The sequence below is a fragment of the Notechis scutatus genome, chromosome 4 (assembly GCF_049901735.1).
Source record: "Notechis scutatus isolate UNSWTSFEM ecotype Mainland chromosome 4, rNotScu1.2, whole genome shotgun sequence".
NCBI lineage: Eukaryota > Metazoa > Chordata > Lepidosauria > Squamata > Elapidae > Notechis > Notechis scutatus.
Genome location: NC_142012.1, coordinates 141,674,917 through 141,696,730, shown reverse-complemented (window position 1 = coordinate 141,696,730; position 21,814 = coordinate 141,674,917). Strand labels below are relative to the sequence as shown.

General features: G+C 37.8%; 1 protein-coding gene and 1 long non-coding RNA gene across 2 annotated transcripts in view; one reads left to right on the top strand and one right to left on the bottom strand.

Moving 5' to 3' along the window:
• LOC148130949 (uncharacterized) overlaps positions 1-21,814 on the top strand; it is a 95,690-nt gene that overhangs the window by 38,658 nt on the left and 35,218 nt on the right. The gene's annotated exons all lie outside the window — the stretch shown is intronic.
• On the bottom strand, positions 855-20,434 carry LOC113410296 (carboxypeptidase B-like). The gene is made up of 11 exons (XM_026664803.1): positions 20,364-20,434; positions 20,181-20,256; positions 12,840-12,964; positions 12,034-12,130; positions 10,925-11,026; positions 9,466-9,567; positions 8,378-8,488; positions 4,872-4,962; positions 3,292-3,494; positions 2,440-2,524; positions 855-1,042 (listed from the first exon to the last, which is right to left on the bottom strand). Exons 1-11 carry the CDS (start codon positions 20,432-20,434, stop codon positions 855-857), a joined length of 1,251 nt encoding a protein of 416 aa, XP_026520588.1.

The following is a 21,814-nucleotide window of genomic DNA, read 5'->3' as shown; positions in this document are numbered from 1 at the left end:
CATGCACATGCGTGCACCAAATGCACACTTTGCGCAGGCACAGAGGCGTTCTAACTTGCCTCCTGCAAGCCTGCACGATCCCAGTTGCTTCAGCAGCTGCTGCGTAGCGCTACTCTGTGCCACGCAAAGCAGCTGTGCTTCAAATTCAGCAGATAAAGGTGAGTGTGCGAGCCTGGGTGGGTGGGTGGGCCCAACAGCAGAGCCATTAGAGCAGTGGAGAGAACCGGTTTGGTCTCCACTGCTCATCGCTCCAGCGTCTCTCCAGAACCGGGCAGAACCAGTTGAATACCACCACTGGACTAGGTGTTCCATTTTATTTTCATTCAAAACAATAATAAAAACAAGACAAAATCCTTATGTTTCTATTTAATTTTAAGGAAATATATACCATAGCTCATTTAATTCAAGTATCTTAACTCATGGGTGTCAAACTCGATTATGTCACATGACATATCGTCATGTATTTTTGCCTTAGTGGGCATGGCCTGCAAGTAATGCATCCAGCCCACGGGCTGCCATTTGACAGGCCTGTGACTTAACTGGTACATCTTTCAATAACCGAAATCATACATTTCCCTTAATTCAGAATTTGTACATATATCAAAGGTAAATATAAAGACCTCCCTTTTCGGGAATGTCCATCTGCTGTCTCATAACTAGAATCAAGTTTGCAGGAAAAAATATTTGTGAAATTATATTTTATGCTTGAAACGGAAAAAGCCGAAATGCCTTGTTTTGGATTGACTTGGGGCCATGGATCCCAAAAGAGCTTTCAAAGTCAAAACAAATATTTCTCATGTAATAAATGATGATTTATTACTGTCCAAACATCTATAATGCATCCAAAAGCCAAATTATAACGTCTTGTTGAGGATGTAACTGGTGATTAACTTGACTGCTAGCATGATCTCCTGGCAAGTTGGCTTGATCTGGGATTCAGGGAGAAGGAATCCATATTTGCCTTTATCACGAAGCTCAAAGGTGAAGGAATATTTGATTCCCTGGTTGAATACCCAGTCATCGGAACAACCAGAGGAAAGATCTGCAAAACAAGACACAACAAATGGAATGATAGGAAACATAGCAGGGAAAAAAAGAGAAAAAACAAAAACAAAATGATTAATGTGAAGGTAAGATACTGGTGTTTGTATAATTTTAAGAGAAGATTGTTGTTCACTTGTGGAGGCCTTGAGGTAAATCAAATGTTTAGAATCAGTTACTTCCATTTTAAAAATAGGATCAGGAATCGTAAGTTATGAAAGCCCTCTCAGAACTGGGAAACCTGCTGCCAGTAATAAAAATAGACGTAGATAGAAAAACAGTTTATGTAGAATGCTATAGGAATTCTATGGAGCTGTGTTGGTGCAGTGGTTAGAATGTGGTTATTGCAGACTAATTCTGGCGACTGGCAGTAGTTCGATTATGATCAGCTCAAGGTTGACTCAGCCTTCCATCTTTCCAAAGTCGGTCAAATGAGGACCCAGATTGTTGGGGGCAATATGCTGACTCTGAAAACCATTTAGAGACTGTTGTAAAGCACCATGAAGCAGTATATAAGTCTAATTACTAGTCTATTGCTATGGCTCAGTTGCCTGCTTCTTTTCTAAAAGGAGAGAAACACATAAACACATTCCTGAAATCAGTAATGTGGGATTGATCTGTTATTAATCTCTTAGCAATATCATCCATTTACACTCATGGACTTTTATGTACTCACTGGCTATCTCCATTTTGACCCACATCTGTTTTAGCCGTATTGATTTGTTTTTCTCTCTCTCCATTCCCTATATAGTGCCCCCACAAAGATGAGCTTTTTTCAGGATACCTAAACCTTTGGGTCTTCTTATTTGTCACTCTTTTGGTGGCTTCATTTACATGTAGTTACAAGAGATTGGGTTACAAGAGATTAGCATTGGGTTTATGAGAACATAATTCCAACAGCTCTTTGAAAAAAATATCTTCTGTATTGTAGATGGTACAATTATTCCTCAGTAAATGACAGTAACTGAGACTGGTAACTCCAATGCTAAGGTTGTAAAGAGAAAAATCATGTGACCATACCAACTTAAGATGGCAGTTCTGGTTGGGGGTATTAAGTGAATTGTACGCTGTCATCAAGCACAATGTCAGATGACTGCAACTTACTGCAATTTGCAACTACTTGCCTTCTTCTCCATTCATTTTGCTTTTTGGAAGCTTGCAAAGGGCAATCTCTGATTGTAACGATGCTGCAATGGCAGCAACTTCAGGGACTGGCCATAAGATCCCTGCACTATTGTAACTTTAAATGATTGCTGAACTAATGATCATTAGGACTACCTGAATTTTCCACAAGTGCTACATCTCCATGCAACTTTTTTTTCTTCTACCCAGAGGAAGAAAGCCCTATCACTCTCCAGCATGACTTATATGTCTTTTAACAATGTGTAAAATACGTACAGATAGTAGATGCGGATGTTCCATACTTATACACTTTACCATAAAGGCTGGCTATAGCTTTGACAGCTCTTTTTGCAAGTTCATTCTAGTATCAAACAAAGAAGAAACCAGCATCAATTGGAGCAAAATACAAAGATCTTAAAAATAAGCTTCCTATACACTTTTTTGAGCCACAGAATCTATAACACCTGGATGATTTTGCTTACCTCAATTGTGCTTCATTGAATTTTTCATCTTATTGACCTCATTTTTTCATTTCCATTGGTTATGAATTCAGCAAAAAAAAAAATTCACATGAATATTCATATGAATTGTTCTAATTTTAGCTTGTTCTAGTAGTGTGTAGTTCTAATGTTCCTATTGTGCCATTTTTGTAACATTTTAATTATATCAAAATTCTGAGAAATGCAGATTTCATCATGCTTGTACATTCTGGACCTTATATATTTAGCAGGTCAAAAAGTGCCGTATGTGATTAAAAATTCTGATGTTTTTGGTTTTTGAGTAGGATTTGGGGGATTAAATTCCTAAGACAAAGAAGTAAATGGGGGGCAGGGCAAAAATCATACTTGATCTAATTTATTGATAGGTAATTAAAATTATGTTCATATAATCTATTGCCACTTATTTAAAATACTCCTCTTTCATCACATTAAATTTAACAATCTGGTATTAATTGGGTGGGGATGACAAGCCACATGAAGTCCTAGGATTTCTGGATATGAATTTCTTTAATAGATACATGAGATGGGATTCCATCTGAAGATTAGTAAAGAATTGTGTTGGTTGAGCACAAAGCAGACAGTCAAATTATAAATGTTGGGAAATGGGATAATTGTAATGCCTTCATACCAATTCATTATAATTTGCTGTCTTCTCATAGGTATAACCAAAAGGGAACAATATCATCTGAGAGTAGGAATGCATGGTGAGGTAGCCCTTGATTGAAGGAAGATGGCTGCGGATGAATGAAGCAACTGCTTTAGTTTCTGGTTCAGATTCTGGTGCAGATCCACAATATGTTTCTTCACAGGGATTTTTGGAAGAATCAGCAGCTGTTGGTGGAAAGAACAGTTTCATTTTATTATACAGTTAAGTTGATCCTGGCTAGCATAGACATTACTGATAAAGGTTTATTTCTTTGGTTTGAATCAGAACATCTTCCACTGATCTACGCTGATGGCAACATCACTTAGCATGTTAATTTGATTGATAGAAATAAACCAGTTAAACATGTTCAAATAACTGATAGATTTGCCTGCACAGGTTATTTTTGCAAGCTTATTCAAAAGTATGTCCCAATGTATTCAGGAGGGATTACTCCTAGTAAATGGCCATAGGAATATGCTCTAGAGATAGTTTAACAATTATGCAAAAATATAACACTTGGCAATGATTGTATTAGAATATTTAATAGGGTACAATTTCCATATATTATTACATATCTAATAGATAGAAGCTTACCTCTTTTTTTCCTTCTTCCTAGCATTATCCCACAATTGCAGGCTCCATTTATCATTGGACCAATAGAGTGTTGACCCATAGATTGCAACAAGAATTGACTGATTGGCTTGCTGCCTGAACCTCATTTCATTAGATGAGAGAGACTGATTGGCCCAAAGTCACTCAATTGGTTTTCATGCCTAAACCACTCACTGCTTACTGGTGTTTTTACCCTAGACTAAACTGGGCATCATGTAGACATACATGTCACACAGATAAATACTTTATAGCAATAAGATATAACTTGAATAATAATTTGAAAAAAGTCACTTCCCAAGGCTAACTGGATTTTTATAGTGCTCAGTCATTATGTACACTAATATTTCAATATGAAACAATTCTTTTTAACAAAGCATTTAACCTACAGTATATCAGTGAAATACTTTTTAGAAATTGCAGTCTACATCCAGAGAAAGAGCTTGTATAGTATAAAATAAAATACTATCTTGATCACCCAGAAAAGATTTAAAACACACTTAAACACATATGATAAAAGCATGAAAAAAATGAAGAAGGAAAGGATTCATTCCCTTTTAATTGGAAGCATGAACATTACAGTTTTAATGGTAAGTTACATCACTAAGTTTTGGTGACAAATTGCAATAGGATTCTGGGAAGTGTACAATGCTACCTTACCTCCTTTAGATAAATAAACTAAAATGGAAGAATAAAAGTCCAGAGTTTTGTACTTCCCACAGTAGTCAAGAAATGAGTATCAACACTGATGTGATGTATGGTGCTTTGGTATAAAAATGAAATGTTTACTCAATCTTAGTTCTTAGGTTCATTAAAAATGCTATTTTCAATTCAACTCTTTTTGATTTACTCTAAAGGTCTAGTGGTAATCTAGGTAATTTTACTAAAACACCATCTGGATTAGTCATTTGAAAATAACATGTAGATATACATAATTTACAAAGGCTACTTACTATTCCATGCAACATCAAAGTTCCTATTGATGTCAACACCAGTGCAGTTATTCTGAAATGTATTAGAACGATTCTTTCTCCAAAAACGATTCTGCTGGACAAAAATAATTTAGGGACTTAATCTGAGCCGTATATATTTCTGTATGTTTTCTCTTTGTTTATGCTAATAGAAAGTGGAATGCATTAATTGTCTGCAGGAAGACAGTGCAATGGAAAGCAGGACAGTGCGTTCAGTGAGCTTTGCTTTGCTAGCCTTGTTTAGCTATAATTCTTTGCTATGCAGTTCAGATAAAAAAGATTGTTCAAGTGTTCTGGAAAAGAATGCAGAGAAGAAGAGAGGCATCCTCAGATCCATTAGACAAATGTACCTAATGAAGCCCTTATAAATAGAAAAATGCCCATCTAAGCTTTGGTCTTGTGAAGTTTCCCTGATTAGACTGATCTCTAACACTTCACAGCTTATCTTGACTTTTGACCTTAGCCTGGTAGAAATTTCAAGACACGGCTTGACTAGATTAAAATGTACAGTATTTCAAACCCAGAACTAGGCATATAGAATAACAGATTTCCTACTACATTAGAAAAATATTGGAAGCTTTATATCCAAGAATGCCTTATTTTTGTCCTTCTGAATTAATTGCTTCTTTTCCCCCCCAATTTTTTTATTTTATTCTACGTATACACATCAATACATAAACAGTGTGGCACCTAAGTATCATACATTCTGGTGCAAACAAAAATAATAACATTAATCAAATCTCTAATTTTAATACACATATTTGTATTAAATTATAATCTTTTATTACTTAATGATTCAATATTCCAATACATTCTTCTTATGCCAATCACTATATTATTTAAGTATACAAGATAGTTTCATTATTCAATTCCTTCTTTCATTTTTTTTTTTTTTAAAAACCTCTCTTTTGGCAAGCAGGTTCCAGGTTCCAGGTTTTTACATTTCAGCACAAACATGACCATAGTTACATTTTCATCTTTCTTGTTCAGTTTCATATCACATTATTACTTATTAATATTACATTGGTTAAACTTATTTTATCCAATTTTGATTCTTATCTTAACTTATTTCATTTTTCTTGTGATATTCTCATATCTTACTTTACAATATTATCTAAGATTCTTATCATTTCTATATTTATTGCACATATTACTTTTATCTGTCACATTTGCCATTTTATCAATCCTTGTTCTATTAATTCTAAAAATTGTCCCCTTTAGTTGTCAATTTGAGCTTACCACCTTTATTCTACATTAATAACAATATTTTTCTATCTACTAAATATAAGATATACATATATTTTATGTCAGATTCCGCATAGTATTCTTTTCTCAATCACTTTATAAATCATCTATGTATTACAAAAATATTATGAATTAATTGCTTTTTGATGCAGTCCTTGGCGGCCTTAAATCAGTCTGCTTCTTCCCTTAGTAGGGTCTAATCTTATAAAATAGGTCTCTAAAATGGTTAGATATGTTTCAGTTATAGCAGTAAAACTAATTCATTAGTTTTCTCAATCATGGTTTATCCGCACATAGCCATTTAGCAAGTCATTGGTCTTAATAAGCACCCATCCCCTGCTTCACTAGTAATATTATACTGATAGAAACATTCTGTGGCTTGGTAACTGTAACCACATTCAGTGAAGTCTAACTGCATTTAGATTTGTTCCCCTGTAAATTCTTTGCAGTCTTTTCTCGTTAGTGCCAGGATGTTAAAGAGACCAAGACCCAAGCAACAGCCTCCTTAATTCCAACCTTCAGACTTCCTTTTTAGAGTCCTATAAAAGTGTGTGTGTGTGTGTGTGTGTGTGTGTGTGTGTGTGCAGGCGGCATGTAGCAAAATATTCAATTTCATTGTACACATTTTGTGCATTGACAATAAAGGTTTGGATTTGATTTGATTTGAAAACCACTAAAATCAAATGTAAAAACCAGCTAAAACAGTTAAATTACAAACATAAGGAAAACAAGTTTGTGAAGGATTAATTTTAAGATATCATACATGATGCAAACATGTTTTCTGCTGACACGGGATCTCCGAGCCTGACAAAAAAGCCATGTTTTGAGGGCTTTGCAGAAGGCCATAAGGATTGGGGCTGATCTCACTTCAGGCCAGAGGTGGTTTTCAGCAGGTTCTGACCAGTTCTGGAGAATCGGTAGTGGAAATTTTGAGTAGTTCAGAGAACCGGCAAATACCACATCTGACTGGAGATTTTACAGTATACTCCAAGCCACGCCCACCAAGCCACGCCCACAGAACTGGTAGTAAAATTGTTTGAATCCCACTATTGCTTCAGGCGCAATAATGTTCTAGAGAGCAGGCACAACAATAGAAAAGGCTCATCTCCAGTTAACCCCTTAATGGATGGAATCTGCAACATGCCTCTCCTGATGGAATGGGTAGAGATAGAAATAACTGGAAAGAAGTAGGTGATCCTTTAGATAACTTGGCCCCATGCCTTATAGGGCTTTAAAAGTCAAAACCAGCATCTTGAAAAGCAAACCAGCAATCAATGCAGCTTAAGGAGCAGATATATGTTCTTTTAGGAACACTCATAACTGCTCATGTTGCTACATATATTTTTTCTTTTTCTCCACAGTCTCTTTGATTTGGGCTAGAAGTTGGTTGAATTAATTAGACCTGAAGCAAATATATATTATTTAAAAAAGATATTGAACTAAGCTGAATCTGGTGGCTTGGAGTTATGTTACAGTTTTATGAAATAGATAGATAGATATTATTATATTGTTAATAATGATAATTTTGATCTATTATAACATTATACATATCTTTTGTTATGCTTATCTGTACCTTGCAGTAGAGATATTTGTAATCATTTCTGCTTTCTATTAATTTTGTTTTGTTGTCTTCATTTCTAGTCTTATCAGCAAATGTAAGATGATCATGCAGTTGGATTGGCTATAGACTCAGAGTAGTTTACAGAAATGAATGCTTTTGATTAGTTATATTCCAATTCATTTCAATGGGCTGTTCTACTTCTTACCAAATAAATACACTGAATATATCTTTAGTATGCAAAATTTCTATTGTATTCAGAACTGAAATATCATCAAAGGATGTTTACTTCACAATGGCAGAAAATTCTCATTTCATAGTTAAAGTGGTCTTCAAAATTATAAAATAGGGATGAGGATCCTATGAAGCTCTGGGGTCATGGATCCGCTTCCCCTCATATATGACACAAAGCTGGCCATCTATTGATCTAGGTGCATTAAAAATGTGCCAGAAGTATTTAAAATCTAACCACCCTTCCCTCCTAAAAAATATCTTTGTGAAATTATAGATTATTAGCTTTGGAAATAGCAGGCAAGAGAGAGGACTTCTGATATATGCTTTTTCAAAATAAATCTTAAAATAAAAGTTGATCTTTAACTGATGGTATTGGTGTGCTTCGTTCAAGGAGCATAGGAATGTCTTAGGTGCTAGAAGAGATTATACTGTTAAAAAGTATGAACAATACCTGAGTCCAGCTCCAGACATAGCCATCTATATTAACTATAGGAACGATGTAGAAATTCATGTTATCAAGTATGTGCGTCATGTCCCTGTCTTTTCCATAGGTGCTGATGGCCTGATAATTTAGAAAACACAACTGTTTTAGAAATAAATAAATACATTTCTCTGTGATCCTATATAACTCAAAATTTAGACTCAGTTGGTCTTATAAATAAAGTGTACCTAGAATTGCAGATTTTCTTCATCACATAGAATCTATTTTCTATATTAATCATGAAGGACTTTTTTAAGAATACAGAAACGTGCTTCACATTTCTGTTTGTTTAGTGGGATACAAGGGCTTTGATCTTGTGAGTTATAGAACATGCAAAGATCAAAAGATCAAAGATCAAAGCCAGTTTGATCTAGTGATTAAAGCACCAGGCAAGAAAGCAAGAGATTTAAATCCCACTTTAGCCATGAAAGCCAGCTGGGTGACCTTGCGCCAGCTACTCTCTCTCAGCCCAACTACTTCACAAAGGTCAGTGGTGGGATTCAAATACTTTTATCACTGGTTCAGTGGGCGTGGCTTGGTGGGCGCACTTTGTGCGCATGCACACACTTTGCATGCGTACACACACCAAATGCATACTTTGCACAGGTGCAGAGGTGTTCTAACTCACCTCCTGCAAGCCTGGTCACTTTAGCAGCTACTGTGTGGCACTCTTCTGTGCCACGCAAAGCAGCTGCGCTTCAAATTCAGAGAATAAAAGTGAGTATGGGAGCCCGGGTGGGTAGGCCCAACAGCAGACTAGCAGAGAAAACTGGTTCGGTCTCCGCTGCTCATCACCACTATTGGCTCGGCAGAACTGGGCTGAACCAGTAGAATACCACCAATAGGAGGAAGAAAAAGTGTTAAGTATGTTTGCTGCTTTGAGTTATGGTAAAAATAATAAAGGTAGGATATAACTAACCAACCAACCAACCAACCAACTAAAATTGTGAATGAGTAAGAACTTCTAGAGATGCTAGAAGTTGTTTCAACATATTTGAGCACAGTTAGGAGAAGGTTACTCTTAATAAATTTGAGACAAAAAACCCTTTTTAATTAACCTCTTTCACAAACCACTGACAAAAGGCAGGAGAAATCCACTCTCGTGCGTGAACACCACAATCCATGAAGATGGCATTTCCTTCTCCACTTTTCTTTCCAATCTGCCTTGAAAACATTTTTTTTAAAAAAAACAAAACGGTTTTTAAGAAAGTACACTTCAATACAATACTATTCCTTACTGTTCCATTCTGGATCAGTATCCATTCTGTTTCAGCAACCTTTACTTTTAAATAGATTTGCTAATAAAAAAAAAGTTTCTAAGAGTCTCATTCTAATTCTTGTATGAAGAAACGTACATGCAAGTAATTTTTCACTGTTGTCTCATTGAAAGAGCAAGATGACTTTATTGTTGGGTTGTCATGTCATGCTTATTATATTAAGCAAAATGACACAATAACCCAAATATGCATAACCTTAAGCCTCAGGGCAGCAGTGCTCTTGAAACATCTGCAGAAGTCACTGTTCACTTGTAATGTTCAATGTGATGGAAGCAGAATGTTCTTATATACGTGGAAACAACTGTATTATATATACTTAACTAATTTCAATTTTATGTGTTGCAAATAAAATGAAAGCAAATATAATATTTGTCTTAACAATACCCACTATTCATTCTGACCCCACCTGCTATGTAAAATATAATGAGGTATGGAGTACTTTATTGGTCCTCCGTTCAGAAAAAAAGTAATATTCTTGTGTTCTTGACCATAAACCAGCCATGATTTGTTAATCAGATGGCTGGACTAACGGAATACTAAAATAAAACTAAATAAATTGCATGTTAGCTTAGCATGATACATAACTTCATCTAGTGGAGAGTTGGAAGAAGAACTCAGATTGAATCAATTATGCTTACTAATATACATGTATTACTAAATACATATATTTTGCTGTATTTCTCTTGCAGTACCTTGAAGAGTAGAATTTAGTGTGTTAATTTGTGCCTATTGATGATGAATTGATTATGAAATTAACACATTCAGAGGAGGCAATAGATTCAATGTCTTTAGAGGACATTTTGTTATCTCTCATACAACAATTAAAGCTTTGGTGCAAGTTATATCAAAGATTCTATGTAAGTTTTCAGAAAATGTATCTGTAATGTTTTCACACCATGAAAGGATACCCACTTCCTCCTTTCTGGCTATTTTTTCTTTGTCTTTTTCTGGCTATTATTTCTCATTAGATGTAAAGAAATTCTTCCTGCATTTGGGATCTTCTGTTAATGTAGATGCATGGCTGAAACACTTGATCAACATGTATAAAAGATCAATGTAACTTTGAGGCTTTTGTTGTTGGTTCTTCTGAGACCAGTGAGTCACTGTAATCTGCTAGCTATAGAACTGATCAAATAATTGTTTGAATCCTCGCCAGATACGGGTGGTGAACTTGGGAGGGTGAGTTTTTCAACACAATTTCATCTGTTGTTTGCTTATTTTCCTGAAAAGATTTTAATACCTGAAGAAGGAAGATGGGTCGATTTTCAAATGTCTTTCCAATCTGAATACGGGAAACCAATGTTGAGTTGCTTTTTGCAATTCTGGCAGTCCAATCAGAAATCTGAGTTAAAAAAAAAAGGATTCTGAAAAAACACCTGATGAAATGACCTGCTGCCTGTGAAATTAAATGATTTTTTAAAAGTTGGACAATGTGCTGGCTGGGGAATTCTGGGAGTTTAAGTCCTTACATATTAAAGTTGCCAAGTTTGTAAATGAAGGTTCTGGTAAATGCAATAGAAGAATAGAATCTGTAAAAATGTTGACAAATCTTTGAAGAAAAATGGGCAATGGGATAATAATAGAGGATGATTTCTACAATTCACATAATTGTGACTATAGCTCAATCCTTGCACGAAAGGTGCCAAGTACTAAAAAGATACATGTCAAATCCTGTGTGAAAATTTTTTGCATTCATTTTTGATAGAATCCTTAGGTAATAGTCTAAACTAGGCCCAGCGTTAGCCACCAACTGCATTCTTCATGCTTCAGAGGATGCATGTACATCCAAGTGACAAACAAGTACAAATGGTTCAATCTCTCTCTCTCTTTTTAGTATATGGTGTACATATCAAGGGAATTCTACGATGCTTTTTATCACAGAATAGTACTGGCAGACAAATATTGCTAGTTCATTTTGTTCATGCTTGCATGCTATCCACAGTATGTCACAGGGGGTGAACTAGCTTTGTACCAGCTGGCTACAGCATTTGAGGGATGTCAAGTCATGTCAGGTGTTTTCTTCCGCCAACGTTGGAAGAATCTAGGCAGCTTCGGCACCTGCATGGAACACTGCTAGATTTTCCCATTGAAGTGGTACCTATTTATCTACTTGCATTTTTACATATTTTTGAACTGCTAGATGGGCAGGAGCTAGGGGCAAATGTCAAGAACTTACTCCGTCATGTGTTATCGTGGGTCAAACTGCTGGAGTGCCAACTATCTCTGGTTGACAAATTCAATGTCATTAAGCTGTTGTGTCACCACACCTGCTTCCCAGTGTCTCTGATAAATTGGGATTGTTTCTGCTGAAGAATGCTTCCTTTGTAGAATGTCACATAAATTCTGTACCTTGTCCCATTCATTATACTTTTCATAGCTGTATCCATCATTCTTGTCACCATCAAGCTGCTTTTCAATGTCTTCTTGTAGGTTGTCAAATATTATTCTACATGATAAAAAAATCAGAAAAATATACTCTGCCTGAGCTCATTTTATTTCTGCATTTTAGAAGCCACTTGACTCCAAAATGACTTTGAGCAGCTTACATCAAGTTAAAACAATAAAGAAAACAATGAAGAATAGCAAGTCCACACTAACAAAAATGTCATCTACAGACTTTGATTTATTTCAGACTGATTCATTGTATATTTATTTGAACGTACATTAATTATTCAATGCATACTGCATGCAGATTTTGTACAACTTTGAAATCATGGGGCCCATCCAACTTAAATCTGATCCTCAAATTGACAATAGGCTTAGATGTGACAAACCTGTTTCATTGTTTTCAGTGGTATTTGAATCATTTGTATTTGTTAGAGCAGGCCAGGTAATTTTTAAATTTCTTTTCATATATATTTCATGTTGACTTCACCGGGAATTTTGCATGTTGGTCCTGCAGCCATACTCTATCTGGAAATGAACTTTTTTGCACAATACAGAAGAATTCCTCCCTTTTTTCAGCAAGGATGCCACAGTGAAGAAGAGCAACTTATTATTTCTATCCAAGAGCACTATTTTCTAATAAGAGAATAAATTAATTGAAACACACTATTCATAAATACATCACACAGACATATCCCGGGTGTGTGCAATCTCTACACAATTTCAAAAATGCATAGTCACAGACCTGAAAAATAGAGAAGTTAACTTACTGATAAGATATTCCATTCTGTTTCAAGAGTCTCTCAACAGTATTACTCTGTGCAGCACTGACATGGAAATCTACTTCCATCTGTTTGACTATATGCAGTGCTGAATCTGGATACCAAAAATCAACCTGTACAGAAAGAAATGCAAAAAGAGTTGTGATTGAATGGAAATGAAAATTATATCCCCAAAACCTGCTGTTGTTCGACTTCTTGGGAAATTTATTTCTCTTCTGTTCTATTTCTGAGAGGAGAACTAAGTTCAGTTTTGTGCAAAGATTCTGAAATATTAATTGTTGATTGGTATAAGCTGATGCTGAATTTGGGAAAATTATTCATTTGTTAAAGGTAAGATTTTACCTGATATGGAAAGATGTGAAGACTAAAACAAGTTTATATATAATGACTAGTCATAGCTGAAATGGTTTGTGAAGACAGAAAGGTTAATCTATTTCTGATCAATGGATTGATTATGTGCCATAAAGGCATTTTTGATTCTAAACGACCAATGCGCTGGTTGCGGGGCAAACCACCTGCGATCAGATTGCAAATTCCTTGACGCGCTCTGCCATTCCTGTGGAAAGAGAGGCCACATCGCAAAGGTCTGTAGAAGCAAGCGAGGATCCAGTCCGATTAGGAGGGAGAATAACTACCGCCAGACCACAGGAAATCTTCCTGTGAGTCGGGATCGCCTGAACCACCAATGGAACAACCACTCCTACAGAAATAAAGCACCTGCCACTTCAACGAGATGAGAAGAGGCACACCAAACCATTACCATCGGCCACGCTTCATCCTTAGATGCAAGAAAAATCCGAGTGAGGGTCACTATCGAGAACCAACCTTGCGTAATGGAAGTCGACTCAGGGTCATCTCTCTCGATGGTTTCCTGGAAGACCCTCAAACAGCTAATCCCTGCCATCCGTCGTCAGAACCTCAGCGCCCAAAAAATTATACTCAAAGATTACTAGGGAAACAGAATCCCAGTCGTCGGTATCAGCCAAGTCCAAGTATCATTCAAAAATCGTACCGCATCACTACCGCTGACCGTCGTCGATCGTGACCGACCTAGCTTATTAGGCCTTCAATGGTTCGCCCCACTCGGGATTGAAGTAGCTGGCATTCACCAAGCCGGAAGTGATGACTGGGAGGAGGCCCTCGTCCAGGAATTCGAGGACGTTTTTACAGAGAAGCTAGGCAAGTACACGGGGACCCCGATATCGTTTAACCTTAACCCTGAAGTAGCCCCCATTCGCCTTAAGCCTCGTCGGGTGCCTTTCGCACTCAAGCCAAAGATCGACGAGCAGCTCGATAAATTAATAGCCATGGGTGTTTTAGAACCTATTGACCACGCCCGTTGGGAAACCCCAATAGTAACACCCATCAAACCGGATGGATCGTTAAGAATTTGTGGGGATTACCGGGCCACCCTGAACCACGCACTTCAACAGAGCGCTTACCCGGTGCCGGTGGTTCAACACCTTCTCCACTCCCTGGGCGGTGGGAAAATATTTGCAAAACTGGATTTAGCTGTAGATGCGAAAACCGCGGAAGCACAAACTATTGTAACGCACAGGGGTGCCTTTAAGTGCAATAGACTCCAATTCGGAGTGAGCGTAGCCCCGGGGATTTTCCAAAGTCTGATGGAGAGACTCTTACAAGGCATCAAAGGGGTCGTGCCGTATTTTGATGATGTTTTGATTGCTGCCCCTAACAAAGAAGTATTAGAAAAGCGTCTCAGAATGGTTCTCCAAAAATTCAAAGATGCCGGCCTGAAGGTTAAAAAAAATAAATGTCAACTGTGTACCGAGAGAGTAGAATTCCTTGGATACCTTCTCGATAGACAAGGAATCCACCCCATGGATAACAAGCTAAAAGCAATCAAAAATGCCCCAAGACCTAAGAATAAGACGGACCTCCAAGCCTTCCTGGGACTTATTAACTTTTACAACATCTTCTTGCCCCAGAAGGCGACCGTAGCTGAGCCCCTACATAGACTTCTCGACAAAAGAGCTGCCTGGGTCTGTGGACACCGAGAGGAACACGCATTCCGACAAGTGAAAGACTTATTGACCTCCGACGCTGTGTTAATGCAGTATAACGAGACTTTGCCTTTAACCATTACATGCGACGCATCACCGTTTGGAGTAGGAACCATTTTGAGTCATGTGTTACCAAACGGAAATGAGGCACCTATTGCGTTTTTTTCAAGGACATTATCAAGGGCTGAAAGGAACTATAGCCAACTCGATAAAGAGGCTCTTGCTGTGGTATCGGCTGTAAAGCGTTTTCACGAATATGTGTATGGACGAGCATTTACTATAATTACAGATCACAAGCCATTGCTCGGTATTATAGCGGGAGACAAGCCAACCCCCTATATATTGTCGCCAAGAATGACTCGCTGGTCAGATTTCCTGGCTGCATACAATTATCTACTGCAACATTGCCCGGGGAAAGCCATTCCCCACGCTGACGCTTTAAGCCGTTCCCCAATTCCGGAAGCCGTCGACGACCCAGCTCCAACCCTCATGATGCTCCAAATTGAAACGCTGCACTCGCTGCCGCTAACAGCAAGAGACATCACCATCGAGACGAAACGGGATCCTGTTCTGGCATGAGTTCTCAGCTGGGTTGAACGGGGGTGGCCAGTCGATGAACCCCATGACAACTTCGCACCGTTCAAAAACCGGCAGACTGAACTGTTTTCTCAGAAAGGCTGCATTCTATGGGGAGACAGAGTTGTTGTCCCAGAGAGGCTACAACAGGCAGTTTTAAAAGTATTGCACGAAGGACATCGAGGCATCGTGCGCATGAAGGCGCTCGCACGAAGCTACGCGTGGTGGCCGGGCATCGATAAGCAGATCGAAGCCTGGGTAACTACCTGTCGAAAGTGCCAAGAAGTCAGCAGTACCCCACCAAGAGCAATGCCAACCGAGTGGGAAACCCCTCGGGGTCTGTGGTCCCGCATCCACATTGATTTTGCGGGACCCACCAAAGGTCACACTTTTCTCCTAACAGTGGATGCCTATTCCAACTGGCTCGAAATCCACAAAATGAAAACTACTACAAACGACTCTGTCATTAACAAACTAAATAAACTATTCTCAACGCATGGGTTACCAGACGTTCTAGTTTCTGATAACGGGCCCCAGTTCACTGCCCTGGCATTTGAACAGTACCTAGCGGACTGGGGCATCCGCCATGCACTAACTTTGCCGGCGCACCCTGCAGCCAACAGAAGGGCTGAGCGAATGGTCCAATTCGTCAAAAAGACTCTACACAAGATGGAGCAGGGGGATATTGACAACAAGCTGAACAGAATACTTCTACTCCAACACATCACCCCACACACCGTCACGAATAAGACTCCAGCCGAACTGTTGATGGGATGGAGACTTCGATCCCACCTCGACCGTCTACACCCTTCCTACTCGCCAGAGAAACCTTTCGGATCTAGCGGAAAGTGCCGCGAATTCAAGGTAGGTGACTTGGTGTTTGCTAAAAACTTTTCTGGCGAACCGTTGTGGGTCCCAGCAACCATAACCCAACTCACCGGCCCCAGATCTTACCGCCTACAAACCACGGACGGGAAAGTATGGAAACGCCATATACATCAGCTTCGATCCAGATTGCAACCCATTTCCCGCGACTCCCCTGATTCTCAAACTGGGGAGGGAGGGGATATCGAGGGGGCCGAAAACGAAATAACGGATGACGTAATCAGGGAAAAACAACCGCCAACCCAACTACTTGAGAGAAACACGCTGACTGAAGAAGAATCAGGAAGGGGGTTTGCCTCGCTGCGGAGAAATACCACGATAGAGGCAAGCCCACGGAACCCGGAAACAATCCCAAGAAACCCAGATGACAACAATGGCGAAAACGGGAATAACCGCGCCGAGTCTTTCCTCGGAGAAACGGAACCGTTCGTGCCAGACAACTCAGAAAACGTTCCACCGGAACCGGACTGCAGACAGAAACCGGTGGAACAGCGCAAATCGAACAGGCAGGTGAAACGACCTGCGTATCTACGTGAATACATCACCACACCCCTCAAATGAAACCTAGGGGGGAGGGGTGTCATGAACTAAGTAAATGCATTTAATAAAGCTTGACAACCTTACTAGAAAAGCAGGCTCGTAATCCTGCACTTCTGATTGGCCCATAAATAGCAAATCATGATTGGTCTCTTCTGGGCAATCTGATTGGCTAATAGCGGGTCGTCTCACATTGGGCACAGTTTAAACGCTCCAACGCAATTCATTGGTTAATGGGACAGCAGCCATCTCTATAAAAGAGCTGCTGCTGCCCAAGGTTTTTGCTCTGTTCCTGATCGTTAATAAAGAGTTGAAGTTCACCGTTCACTGCCTCGTCTCCGTTCCTTGCGCCCATGCCCAGAACATAACAAGAACAATCAACCAATGGAACAGCTTGCCCTCAGAAGTTGTGGGAGCGCCATCACTTGAGACTTTCAAGAAGAGATTGGACTGCCATTTGTCAGAAATGGTGTAGGGTCTCCCGCTTGGGTGGGGGGTTGGACTAGATGACCTACAAAGTCCCTTCCAACTCTGATTATCTGTTAAATCTGTCTGTTAAATCTAACCATTGAAATGCAGCATTGTTTATATTTTAAAAAAAATCAAACACTGGACCGGCATATGCCCTTAATTTATAGCCAGTCATGTGATTTACAGTTTGATATGGGATCCTGTACTCACACTGAGGAGAGGATACTATGCCCCACTTATACAGAGATTCCTGGCAAATGACATGTGAGGTGCAAATCCTCTTCAGGATTGTCTATTTGCTGGCATGGGAGTTCGAAGCCTAACATCTTTTTTTGTGGGGTCATTTATATGTCTTCATATATTGGCTATCCATTGGGAATCAATGTTAAAGTTGTTGGGCAGATGTTGTGGCCCACTGAACAATAGTTTGGGAAGAATCTAGGTGTCTAAAATGCCAGAGGATCCCATTTGGTCCATGGCAGATTTCATGGAAAGCCAGTGGCTAAGTGTTAGCATTGTGTTCCAAAGTGTTATGTTGTTTGTTGTCTTGTTATGTTGATTGTTATCAGAGGTGGTATTCAGCAGGTTCTGACCAATTCTGAAGAACTGGAAGCGGAAATTTTGAGTAGTTTGGAGAACCAGCAAATGCCATCTCTGACTGGAGATTTTATAGTATCCTTCCCCACCACACCCACCAAGCCATGCCCACAGAACTGGTAGTAAAAAAAAAAAAGAATCCCAATTGAAACAATCTGATTGTTTTGTTGACTGTCCTTTTCTGTGGTTTTATTTTTATTCTACTGCATGTTTATCATGATAGAAAGCTAAAAATAAGTGCTGTTAAAGACTTCTTGGGCCCATAAAATGGTTGTAACAATAAGCAGCTTTGAGATTGCAGCTTACTCAGTCCCCTGTAAATCAGTGCAGAATCCTAATGACAATTAATTATTAAATTAAGCCAGGAAGAGAACTTTCCAAACAGTCTTATCCTTTTGTGTATTTCTTGGAAAGCAGCTTTGTTTTGAGAATGCATTGTATAGCCAAGTTCTGCCACAGATTCAGCCTTTGGTAATGGAAAGGCAGAGGAAATCCTTATGGTATTAGGTTAATAATGTAATTAGTAATGTAATTCAATTGGAATGATAGAGTTGGACTCTTTGGTTGTTCTTATTTGGTTCTAATTTGACATTGCATATTAAAGACCTTGAGTAGCAAGGCTTTTTTTTTTTTTTAAAAAAATCCACATTATACATAGGCAATAAGGCAAGTCAAAAGAAAATGAAAATGTCAAGGCTTTTCATCATGTTTATATTCTACTTATAAAGCATTCTTTGTCTAGAAATAAAATCTGCATTTACTGAATTAGGAAAAGAACATGAAAAGGGCTAAAGCTTGACAAATACCCGTTTTCTTATTATATACACTGAATTGCTTTTTAAGTTTTCCCCTTGTGATTTATAAAAGCCAATATTAGGCTGAGAAAAGTGTTTGTATGTGGATGAAAATACAGTCTCAGTAGATGGTATTGTGTGGCCGATATTGCCTGGGTTTGGAAGTTAAATAGAGTCAAGCCTATTTAGTATTTGGATGGGGGACCACTTAGATGCCTAGGATTAATAAATATTAAAGTCATGTAAGCTTTTCTAAATAAATAAAAACATCCCAACAATGGAAAAGCATGTTTGTACTGCTGTAAAAAACAAAAAACTGCACATCCATGAAATCACCAGGAATCCAACTAAACTTGAAAACAACTTTAAGATAATGTGAATCTTTCAAATTGGCTTTTAATGCCATCCTGGCATGAATTTAATTCTCTTAAATACTGTATAAGGAGAGAAAATAAACCCATAGGAAATAGTGAGGATATTCATATGGGCGATTGTTAATGCTTGCATCTTCATTCTTACACAGTAATTTTCAGGTAGGCATCACAAGTATGTTTATGGATGCTTATTAAGAAAATAGGTGTTTCGTCACCCTTTACTAAAATGTGATCTAAAATTTAGTGGATAATGATAATATCCACTGTGTCTTCCCCTGTTTCTCTAATTTTAGAAATTAACTTACTTTTAAATATCTGGGGCAGAATCATCTAGATGTTTGAAATTTCAAAATATATGATGAATGAAATCTTTGTTGCAGAAAAGAAAAAAATGTGCAAGAATAATAAGATATTGTAAAGTTTCATACAGGTTTTGGAATAGAGGACAGGTTTTTAACTGAGTTTACTAGTCATTTTTTCTTTTTTCTTTACCCATTTGTTTATAAATACAAAAAAATAGAAAAAAGCAAACATAAACGTGCAAAAAAAGTTTAAAAAGTAAGATGTAACATTCCTCCATTTTCCCATATTGAAATAAAAAACAGTGAAGAAAGAAAAAATAACAGTATATTCTTTCTTCCATTTGAATCCCCAATCATTAACTACAGTTTAAATATTTAAACTTTGTATTAAACATTAGTAATTGTTGTTAGTTTCTCTTTGACCTCTAAAACTACATTCCAGATGTCTAAATTTGCCTTGCCCTGTGATATGTTGTATATTAGGGAGCTATTCCTGCTTTAATTAATTTTAATTGTGTATATATACTGCCATTTTAACAATCCTTTATATATTAAAAAACTGGAAGCCTTCAAAACAGTTCATTTTCTTCTGTTGAGCAAATAATCTGTACTGCATGTATATATCCAGGTTTCTGTATATGTAATCAAATAAAACACACACACATACTACTTTGATAAATATAAAATATTCATATATATTTTGAATAGGCATGTATTTTGCAAAATTCCTTATGGGGCACAAAGCATCTGAGTTGCAAATTTTTCTCACCTGTACAAGGCTTGGCAAGGATTTCATTACGCTTACTTCCTTTTCATTTTGTGGTTTTACGCGAAAAACCTTTGCACTTTAGAAGAGAAAGTAAAGCAATGAGCAGTATACCAAGGCGTGGAAACAAAAACAAAAACAAAAAAACCCCCCACAATATCCTTTAATGATGTGAAAAGGCTGTACCTGTCAAATTGTAGTGCAGAAGTGAAAACACAAGTAATGGTCATCACATCCAGAACCAACAAGGACATCATGGTCCTTTCTCTTTGCTGCCACTCATCTCTGACATTTTTATTCTTCTGTTTGATGATCAGATAATATCCACAGAAGATTTCTTTGGAAGATGTGAAGTTCTGCTGTTTTGTCTACATTTAGATTTCATGTAAATTTACTATGGGTATTGGAATCTTTTATAATACTTATTAACACCTTTAAAAAGTTCAGAGAATAACTCTCACACTGATGTACAATATTTGATAAATGAGAAAGCATGTCCATAGACACAGAATGCATTTGTACTGCAAATTTGAGTACTTGAGAGTATGTGTCTGAGAATTCTCTTCTAGGTAGTGGATCAATGGATCAAGAGGACCTCACAGGTTGGGAAAGACTGGTTTCCTTCTCATGTGCTTTTGAATATATTTAGGCACTCATTTGATTACTTTTGCCTTTATTTTGTTGTTATAAAGCAACAGTAAATACTGTTGTACTTTTACATCTCCATCTTTGAGTAGACCCTATGGCTGTCCCATCCACATCTAAATTCTCTCCCTCCCACAACCAAATTTTATTGATTAGATTTATATCTTGCATAGCAGCTGGAGATATCATATACAGCAGTGTTTCCACCTAATTTTATTCATAGCAACAACGCTTGTAAGGTAGATTGGAAAGAAAAGGGTAAAACATCTTCTGTTTGGATTTAATGGATTCTTGGAAAATTAGGGAGTTTCAGGTGATTAGAGGGTTCATTGTTCAGAGTAAAACAGGCCACTTCACTCTACTTCTGGACCATATTTCACTTGAGATAAGTATCAGAATAATGTGTGTGTTTCAGGCTAAAATATGTTAAATTTTTAACTTTTAAGTTAATGGAGATATCTGGGAAACATTTGTCTAGATCATGAGTGTCCAATCTTTTGACTTGCCAGGGCTGCACTGAGTAAAATCGCATGTAAATATATATAATTCAGTTAATGTATATAAAATTAGTTAATGTATATAAATAATGATGTTAAAAGTTTACAATGTTGTTGGGCTGCCTTACTAACTGTCTAGGGCTGCATGTGAGCTATGAGCTATAGGTTATTACAGACCAATGTAATATAGTTCAATAGATGCCACGGGTCAATGCCAATTACTCTGACTTTCATAAGATAAACAATGAATTGTTTAACTGTGGTTTCTCTTACAGTTTAGAGTACAGGGAAAATTCTGTGAGAAGCTGTCTTTTGGGGAAAAGAACCCATATTTAACTGGGAGTGACATGTTGAGAGAGAGAGCGGGAGAGAGGGAGGGAGGGAGAGCGGGAGAGGGAGAAGGAGAGAGAGAGAGAGAGAGAGAGAGAGAGAGAGAGAATCTTTTCCTAAAAACAGCTATGTTTCCTTCTACCTGTATGTGAATTCAAGAAAGTA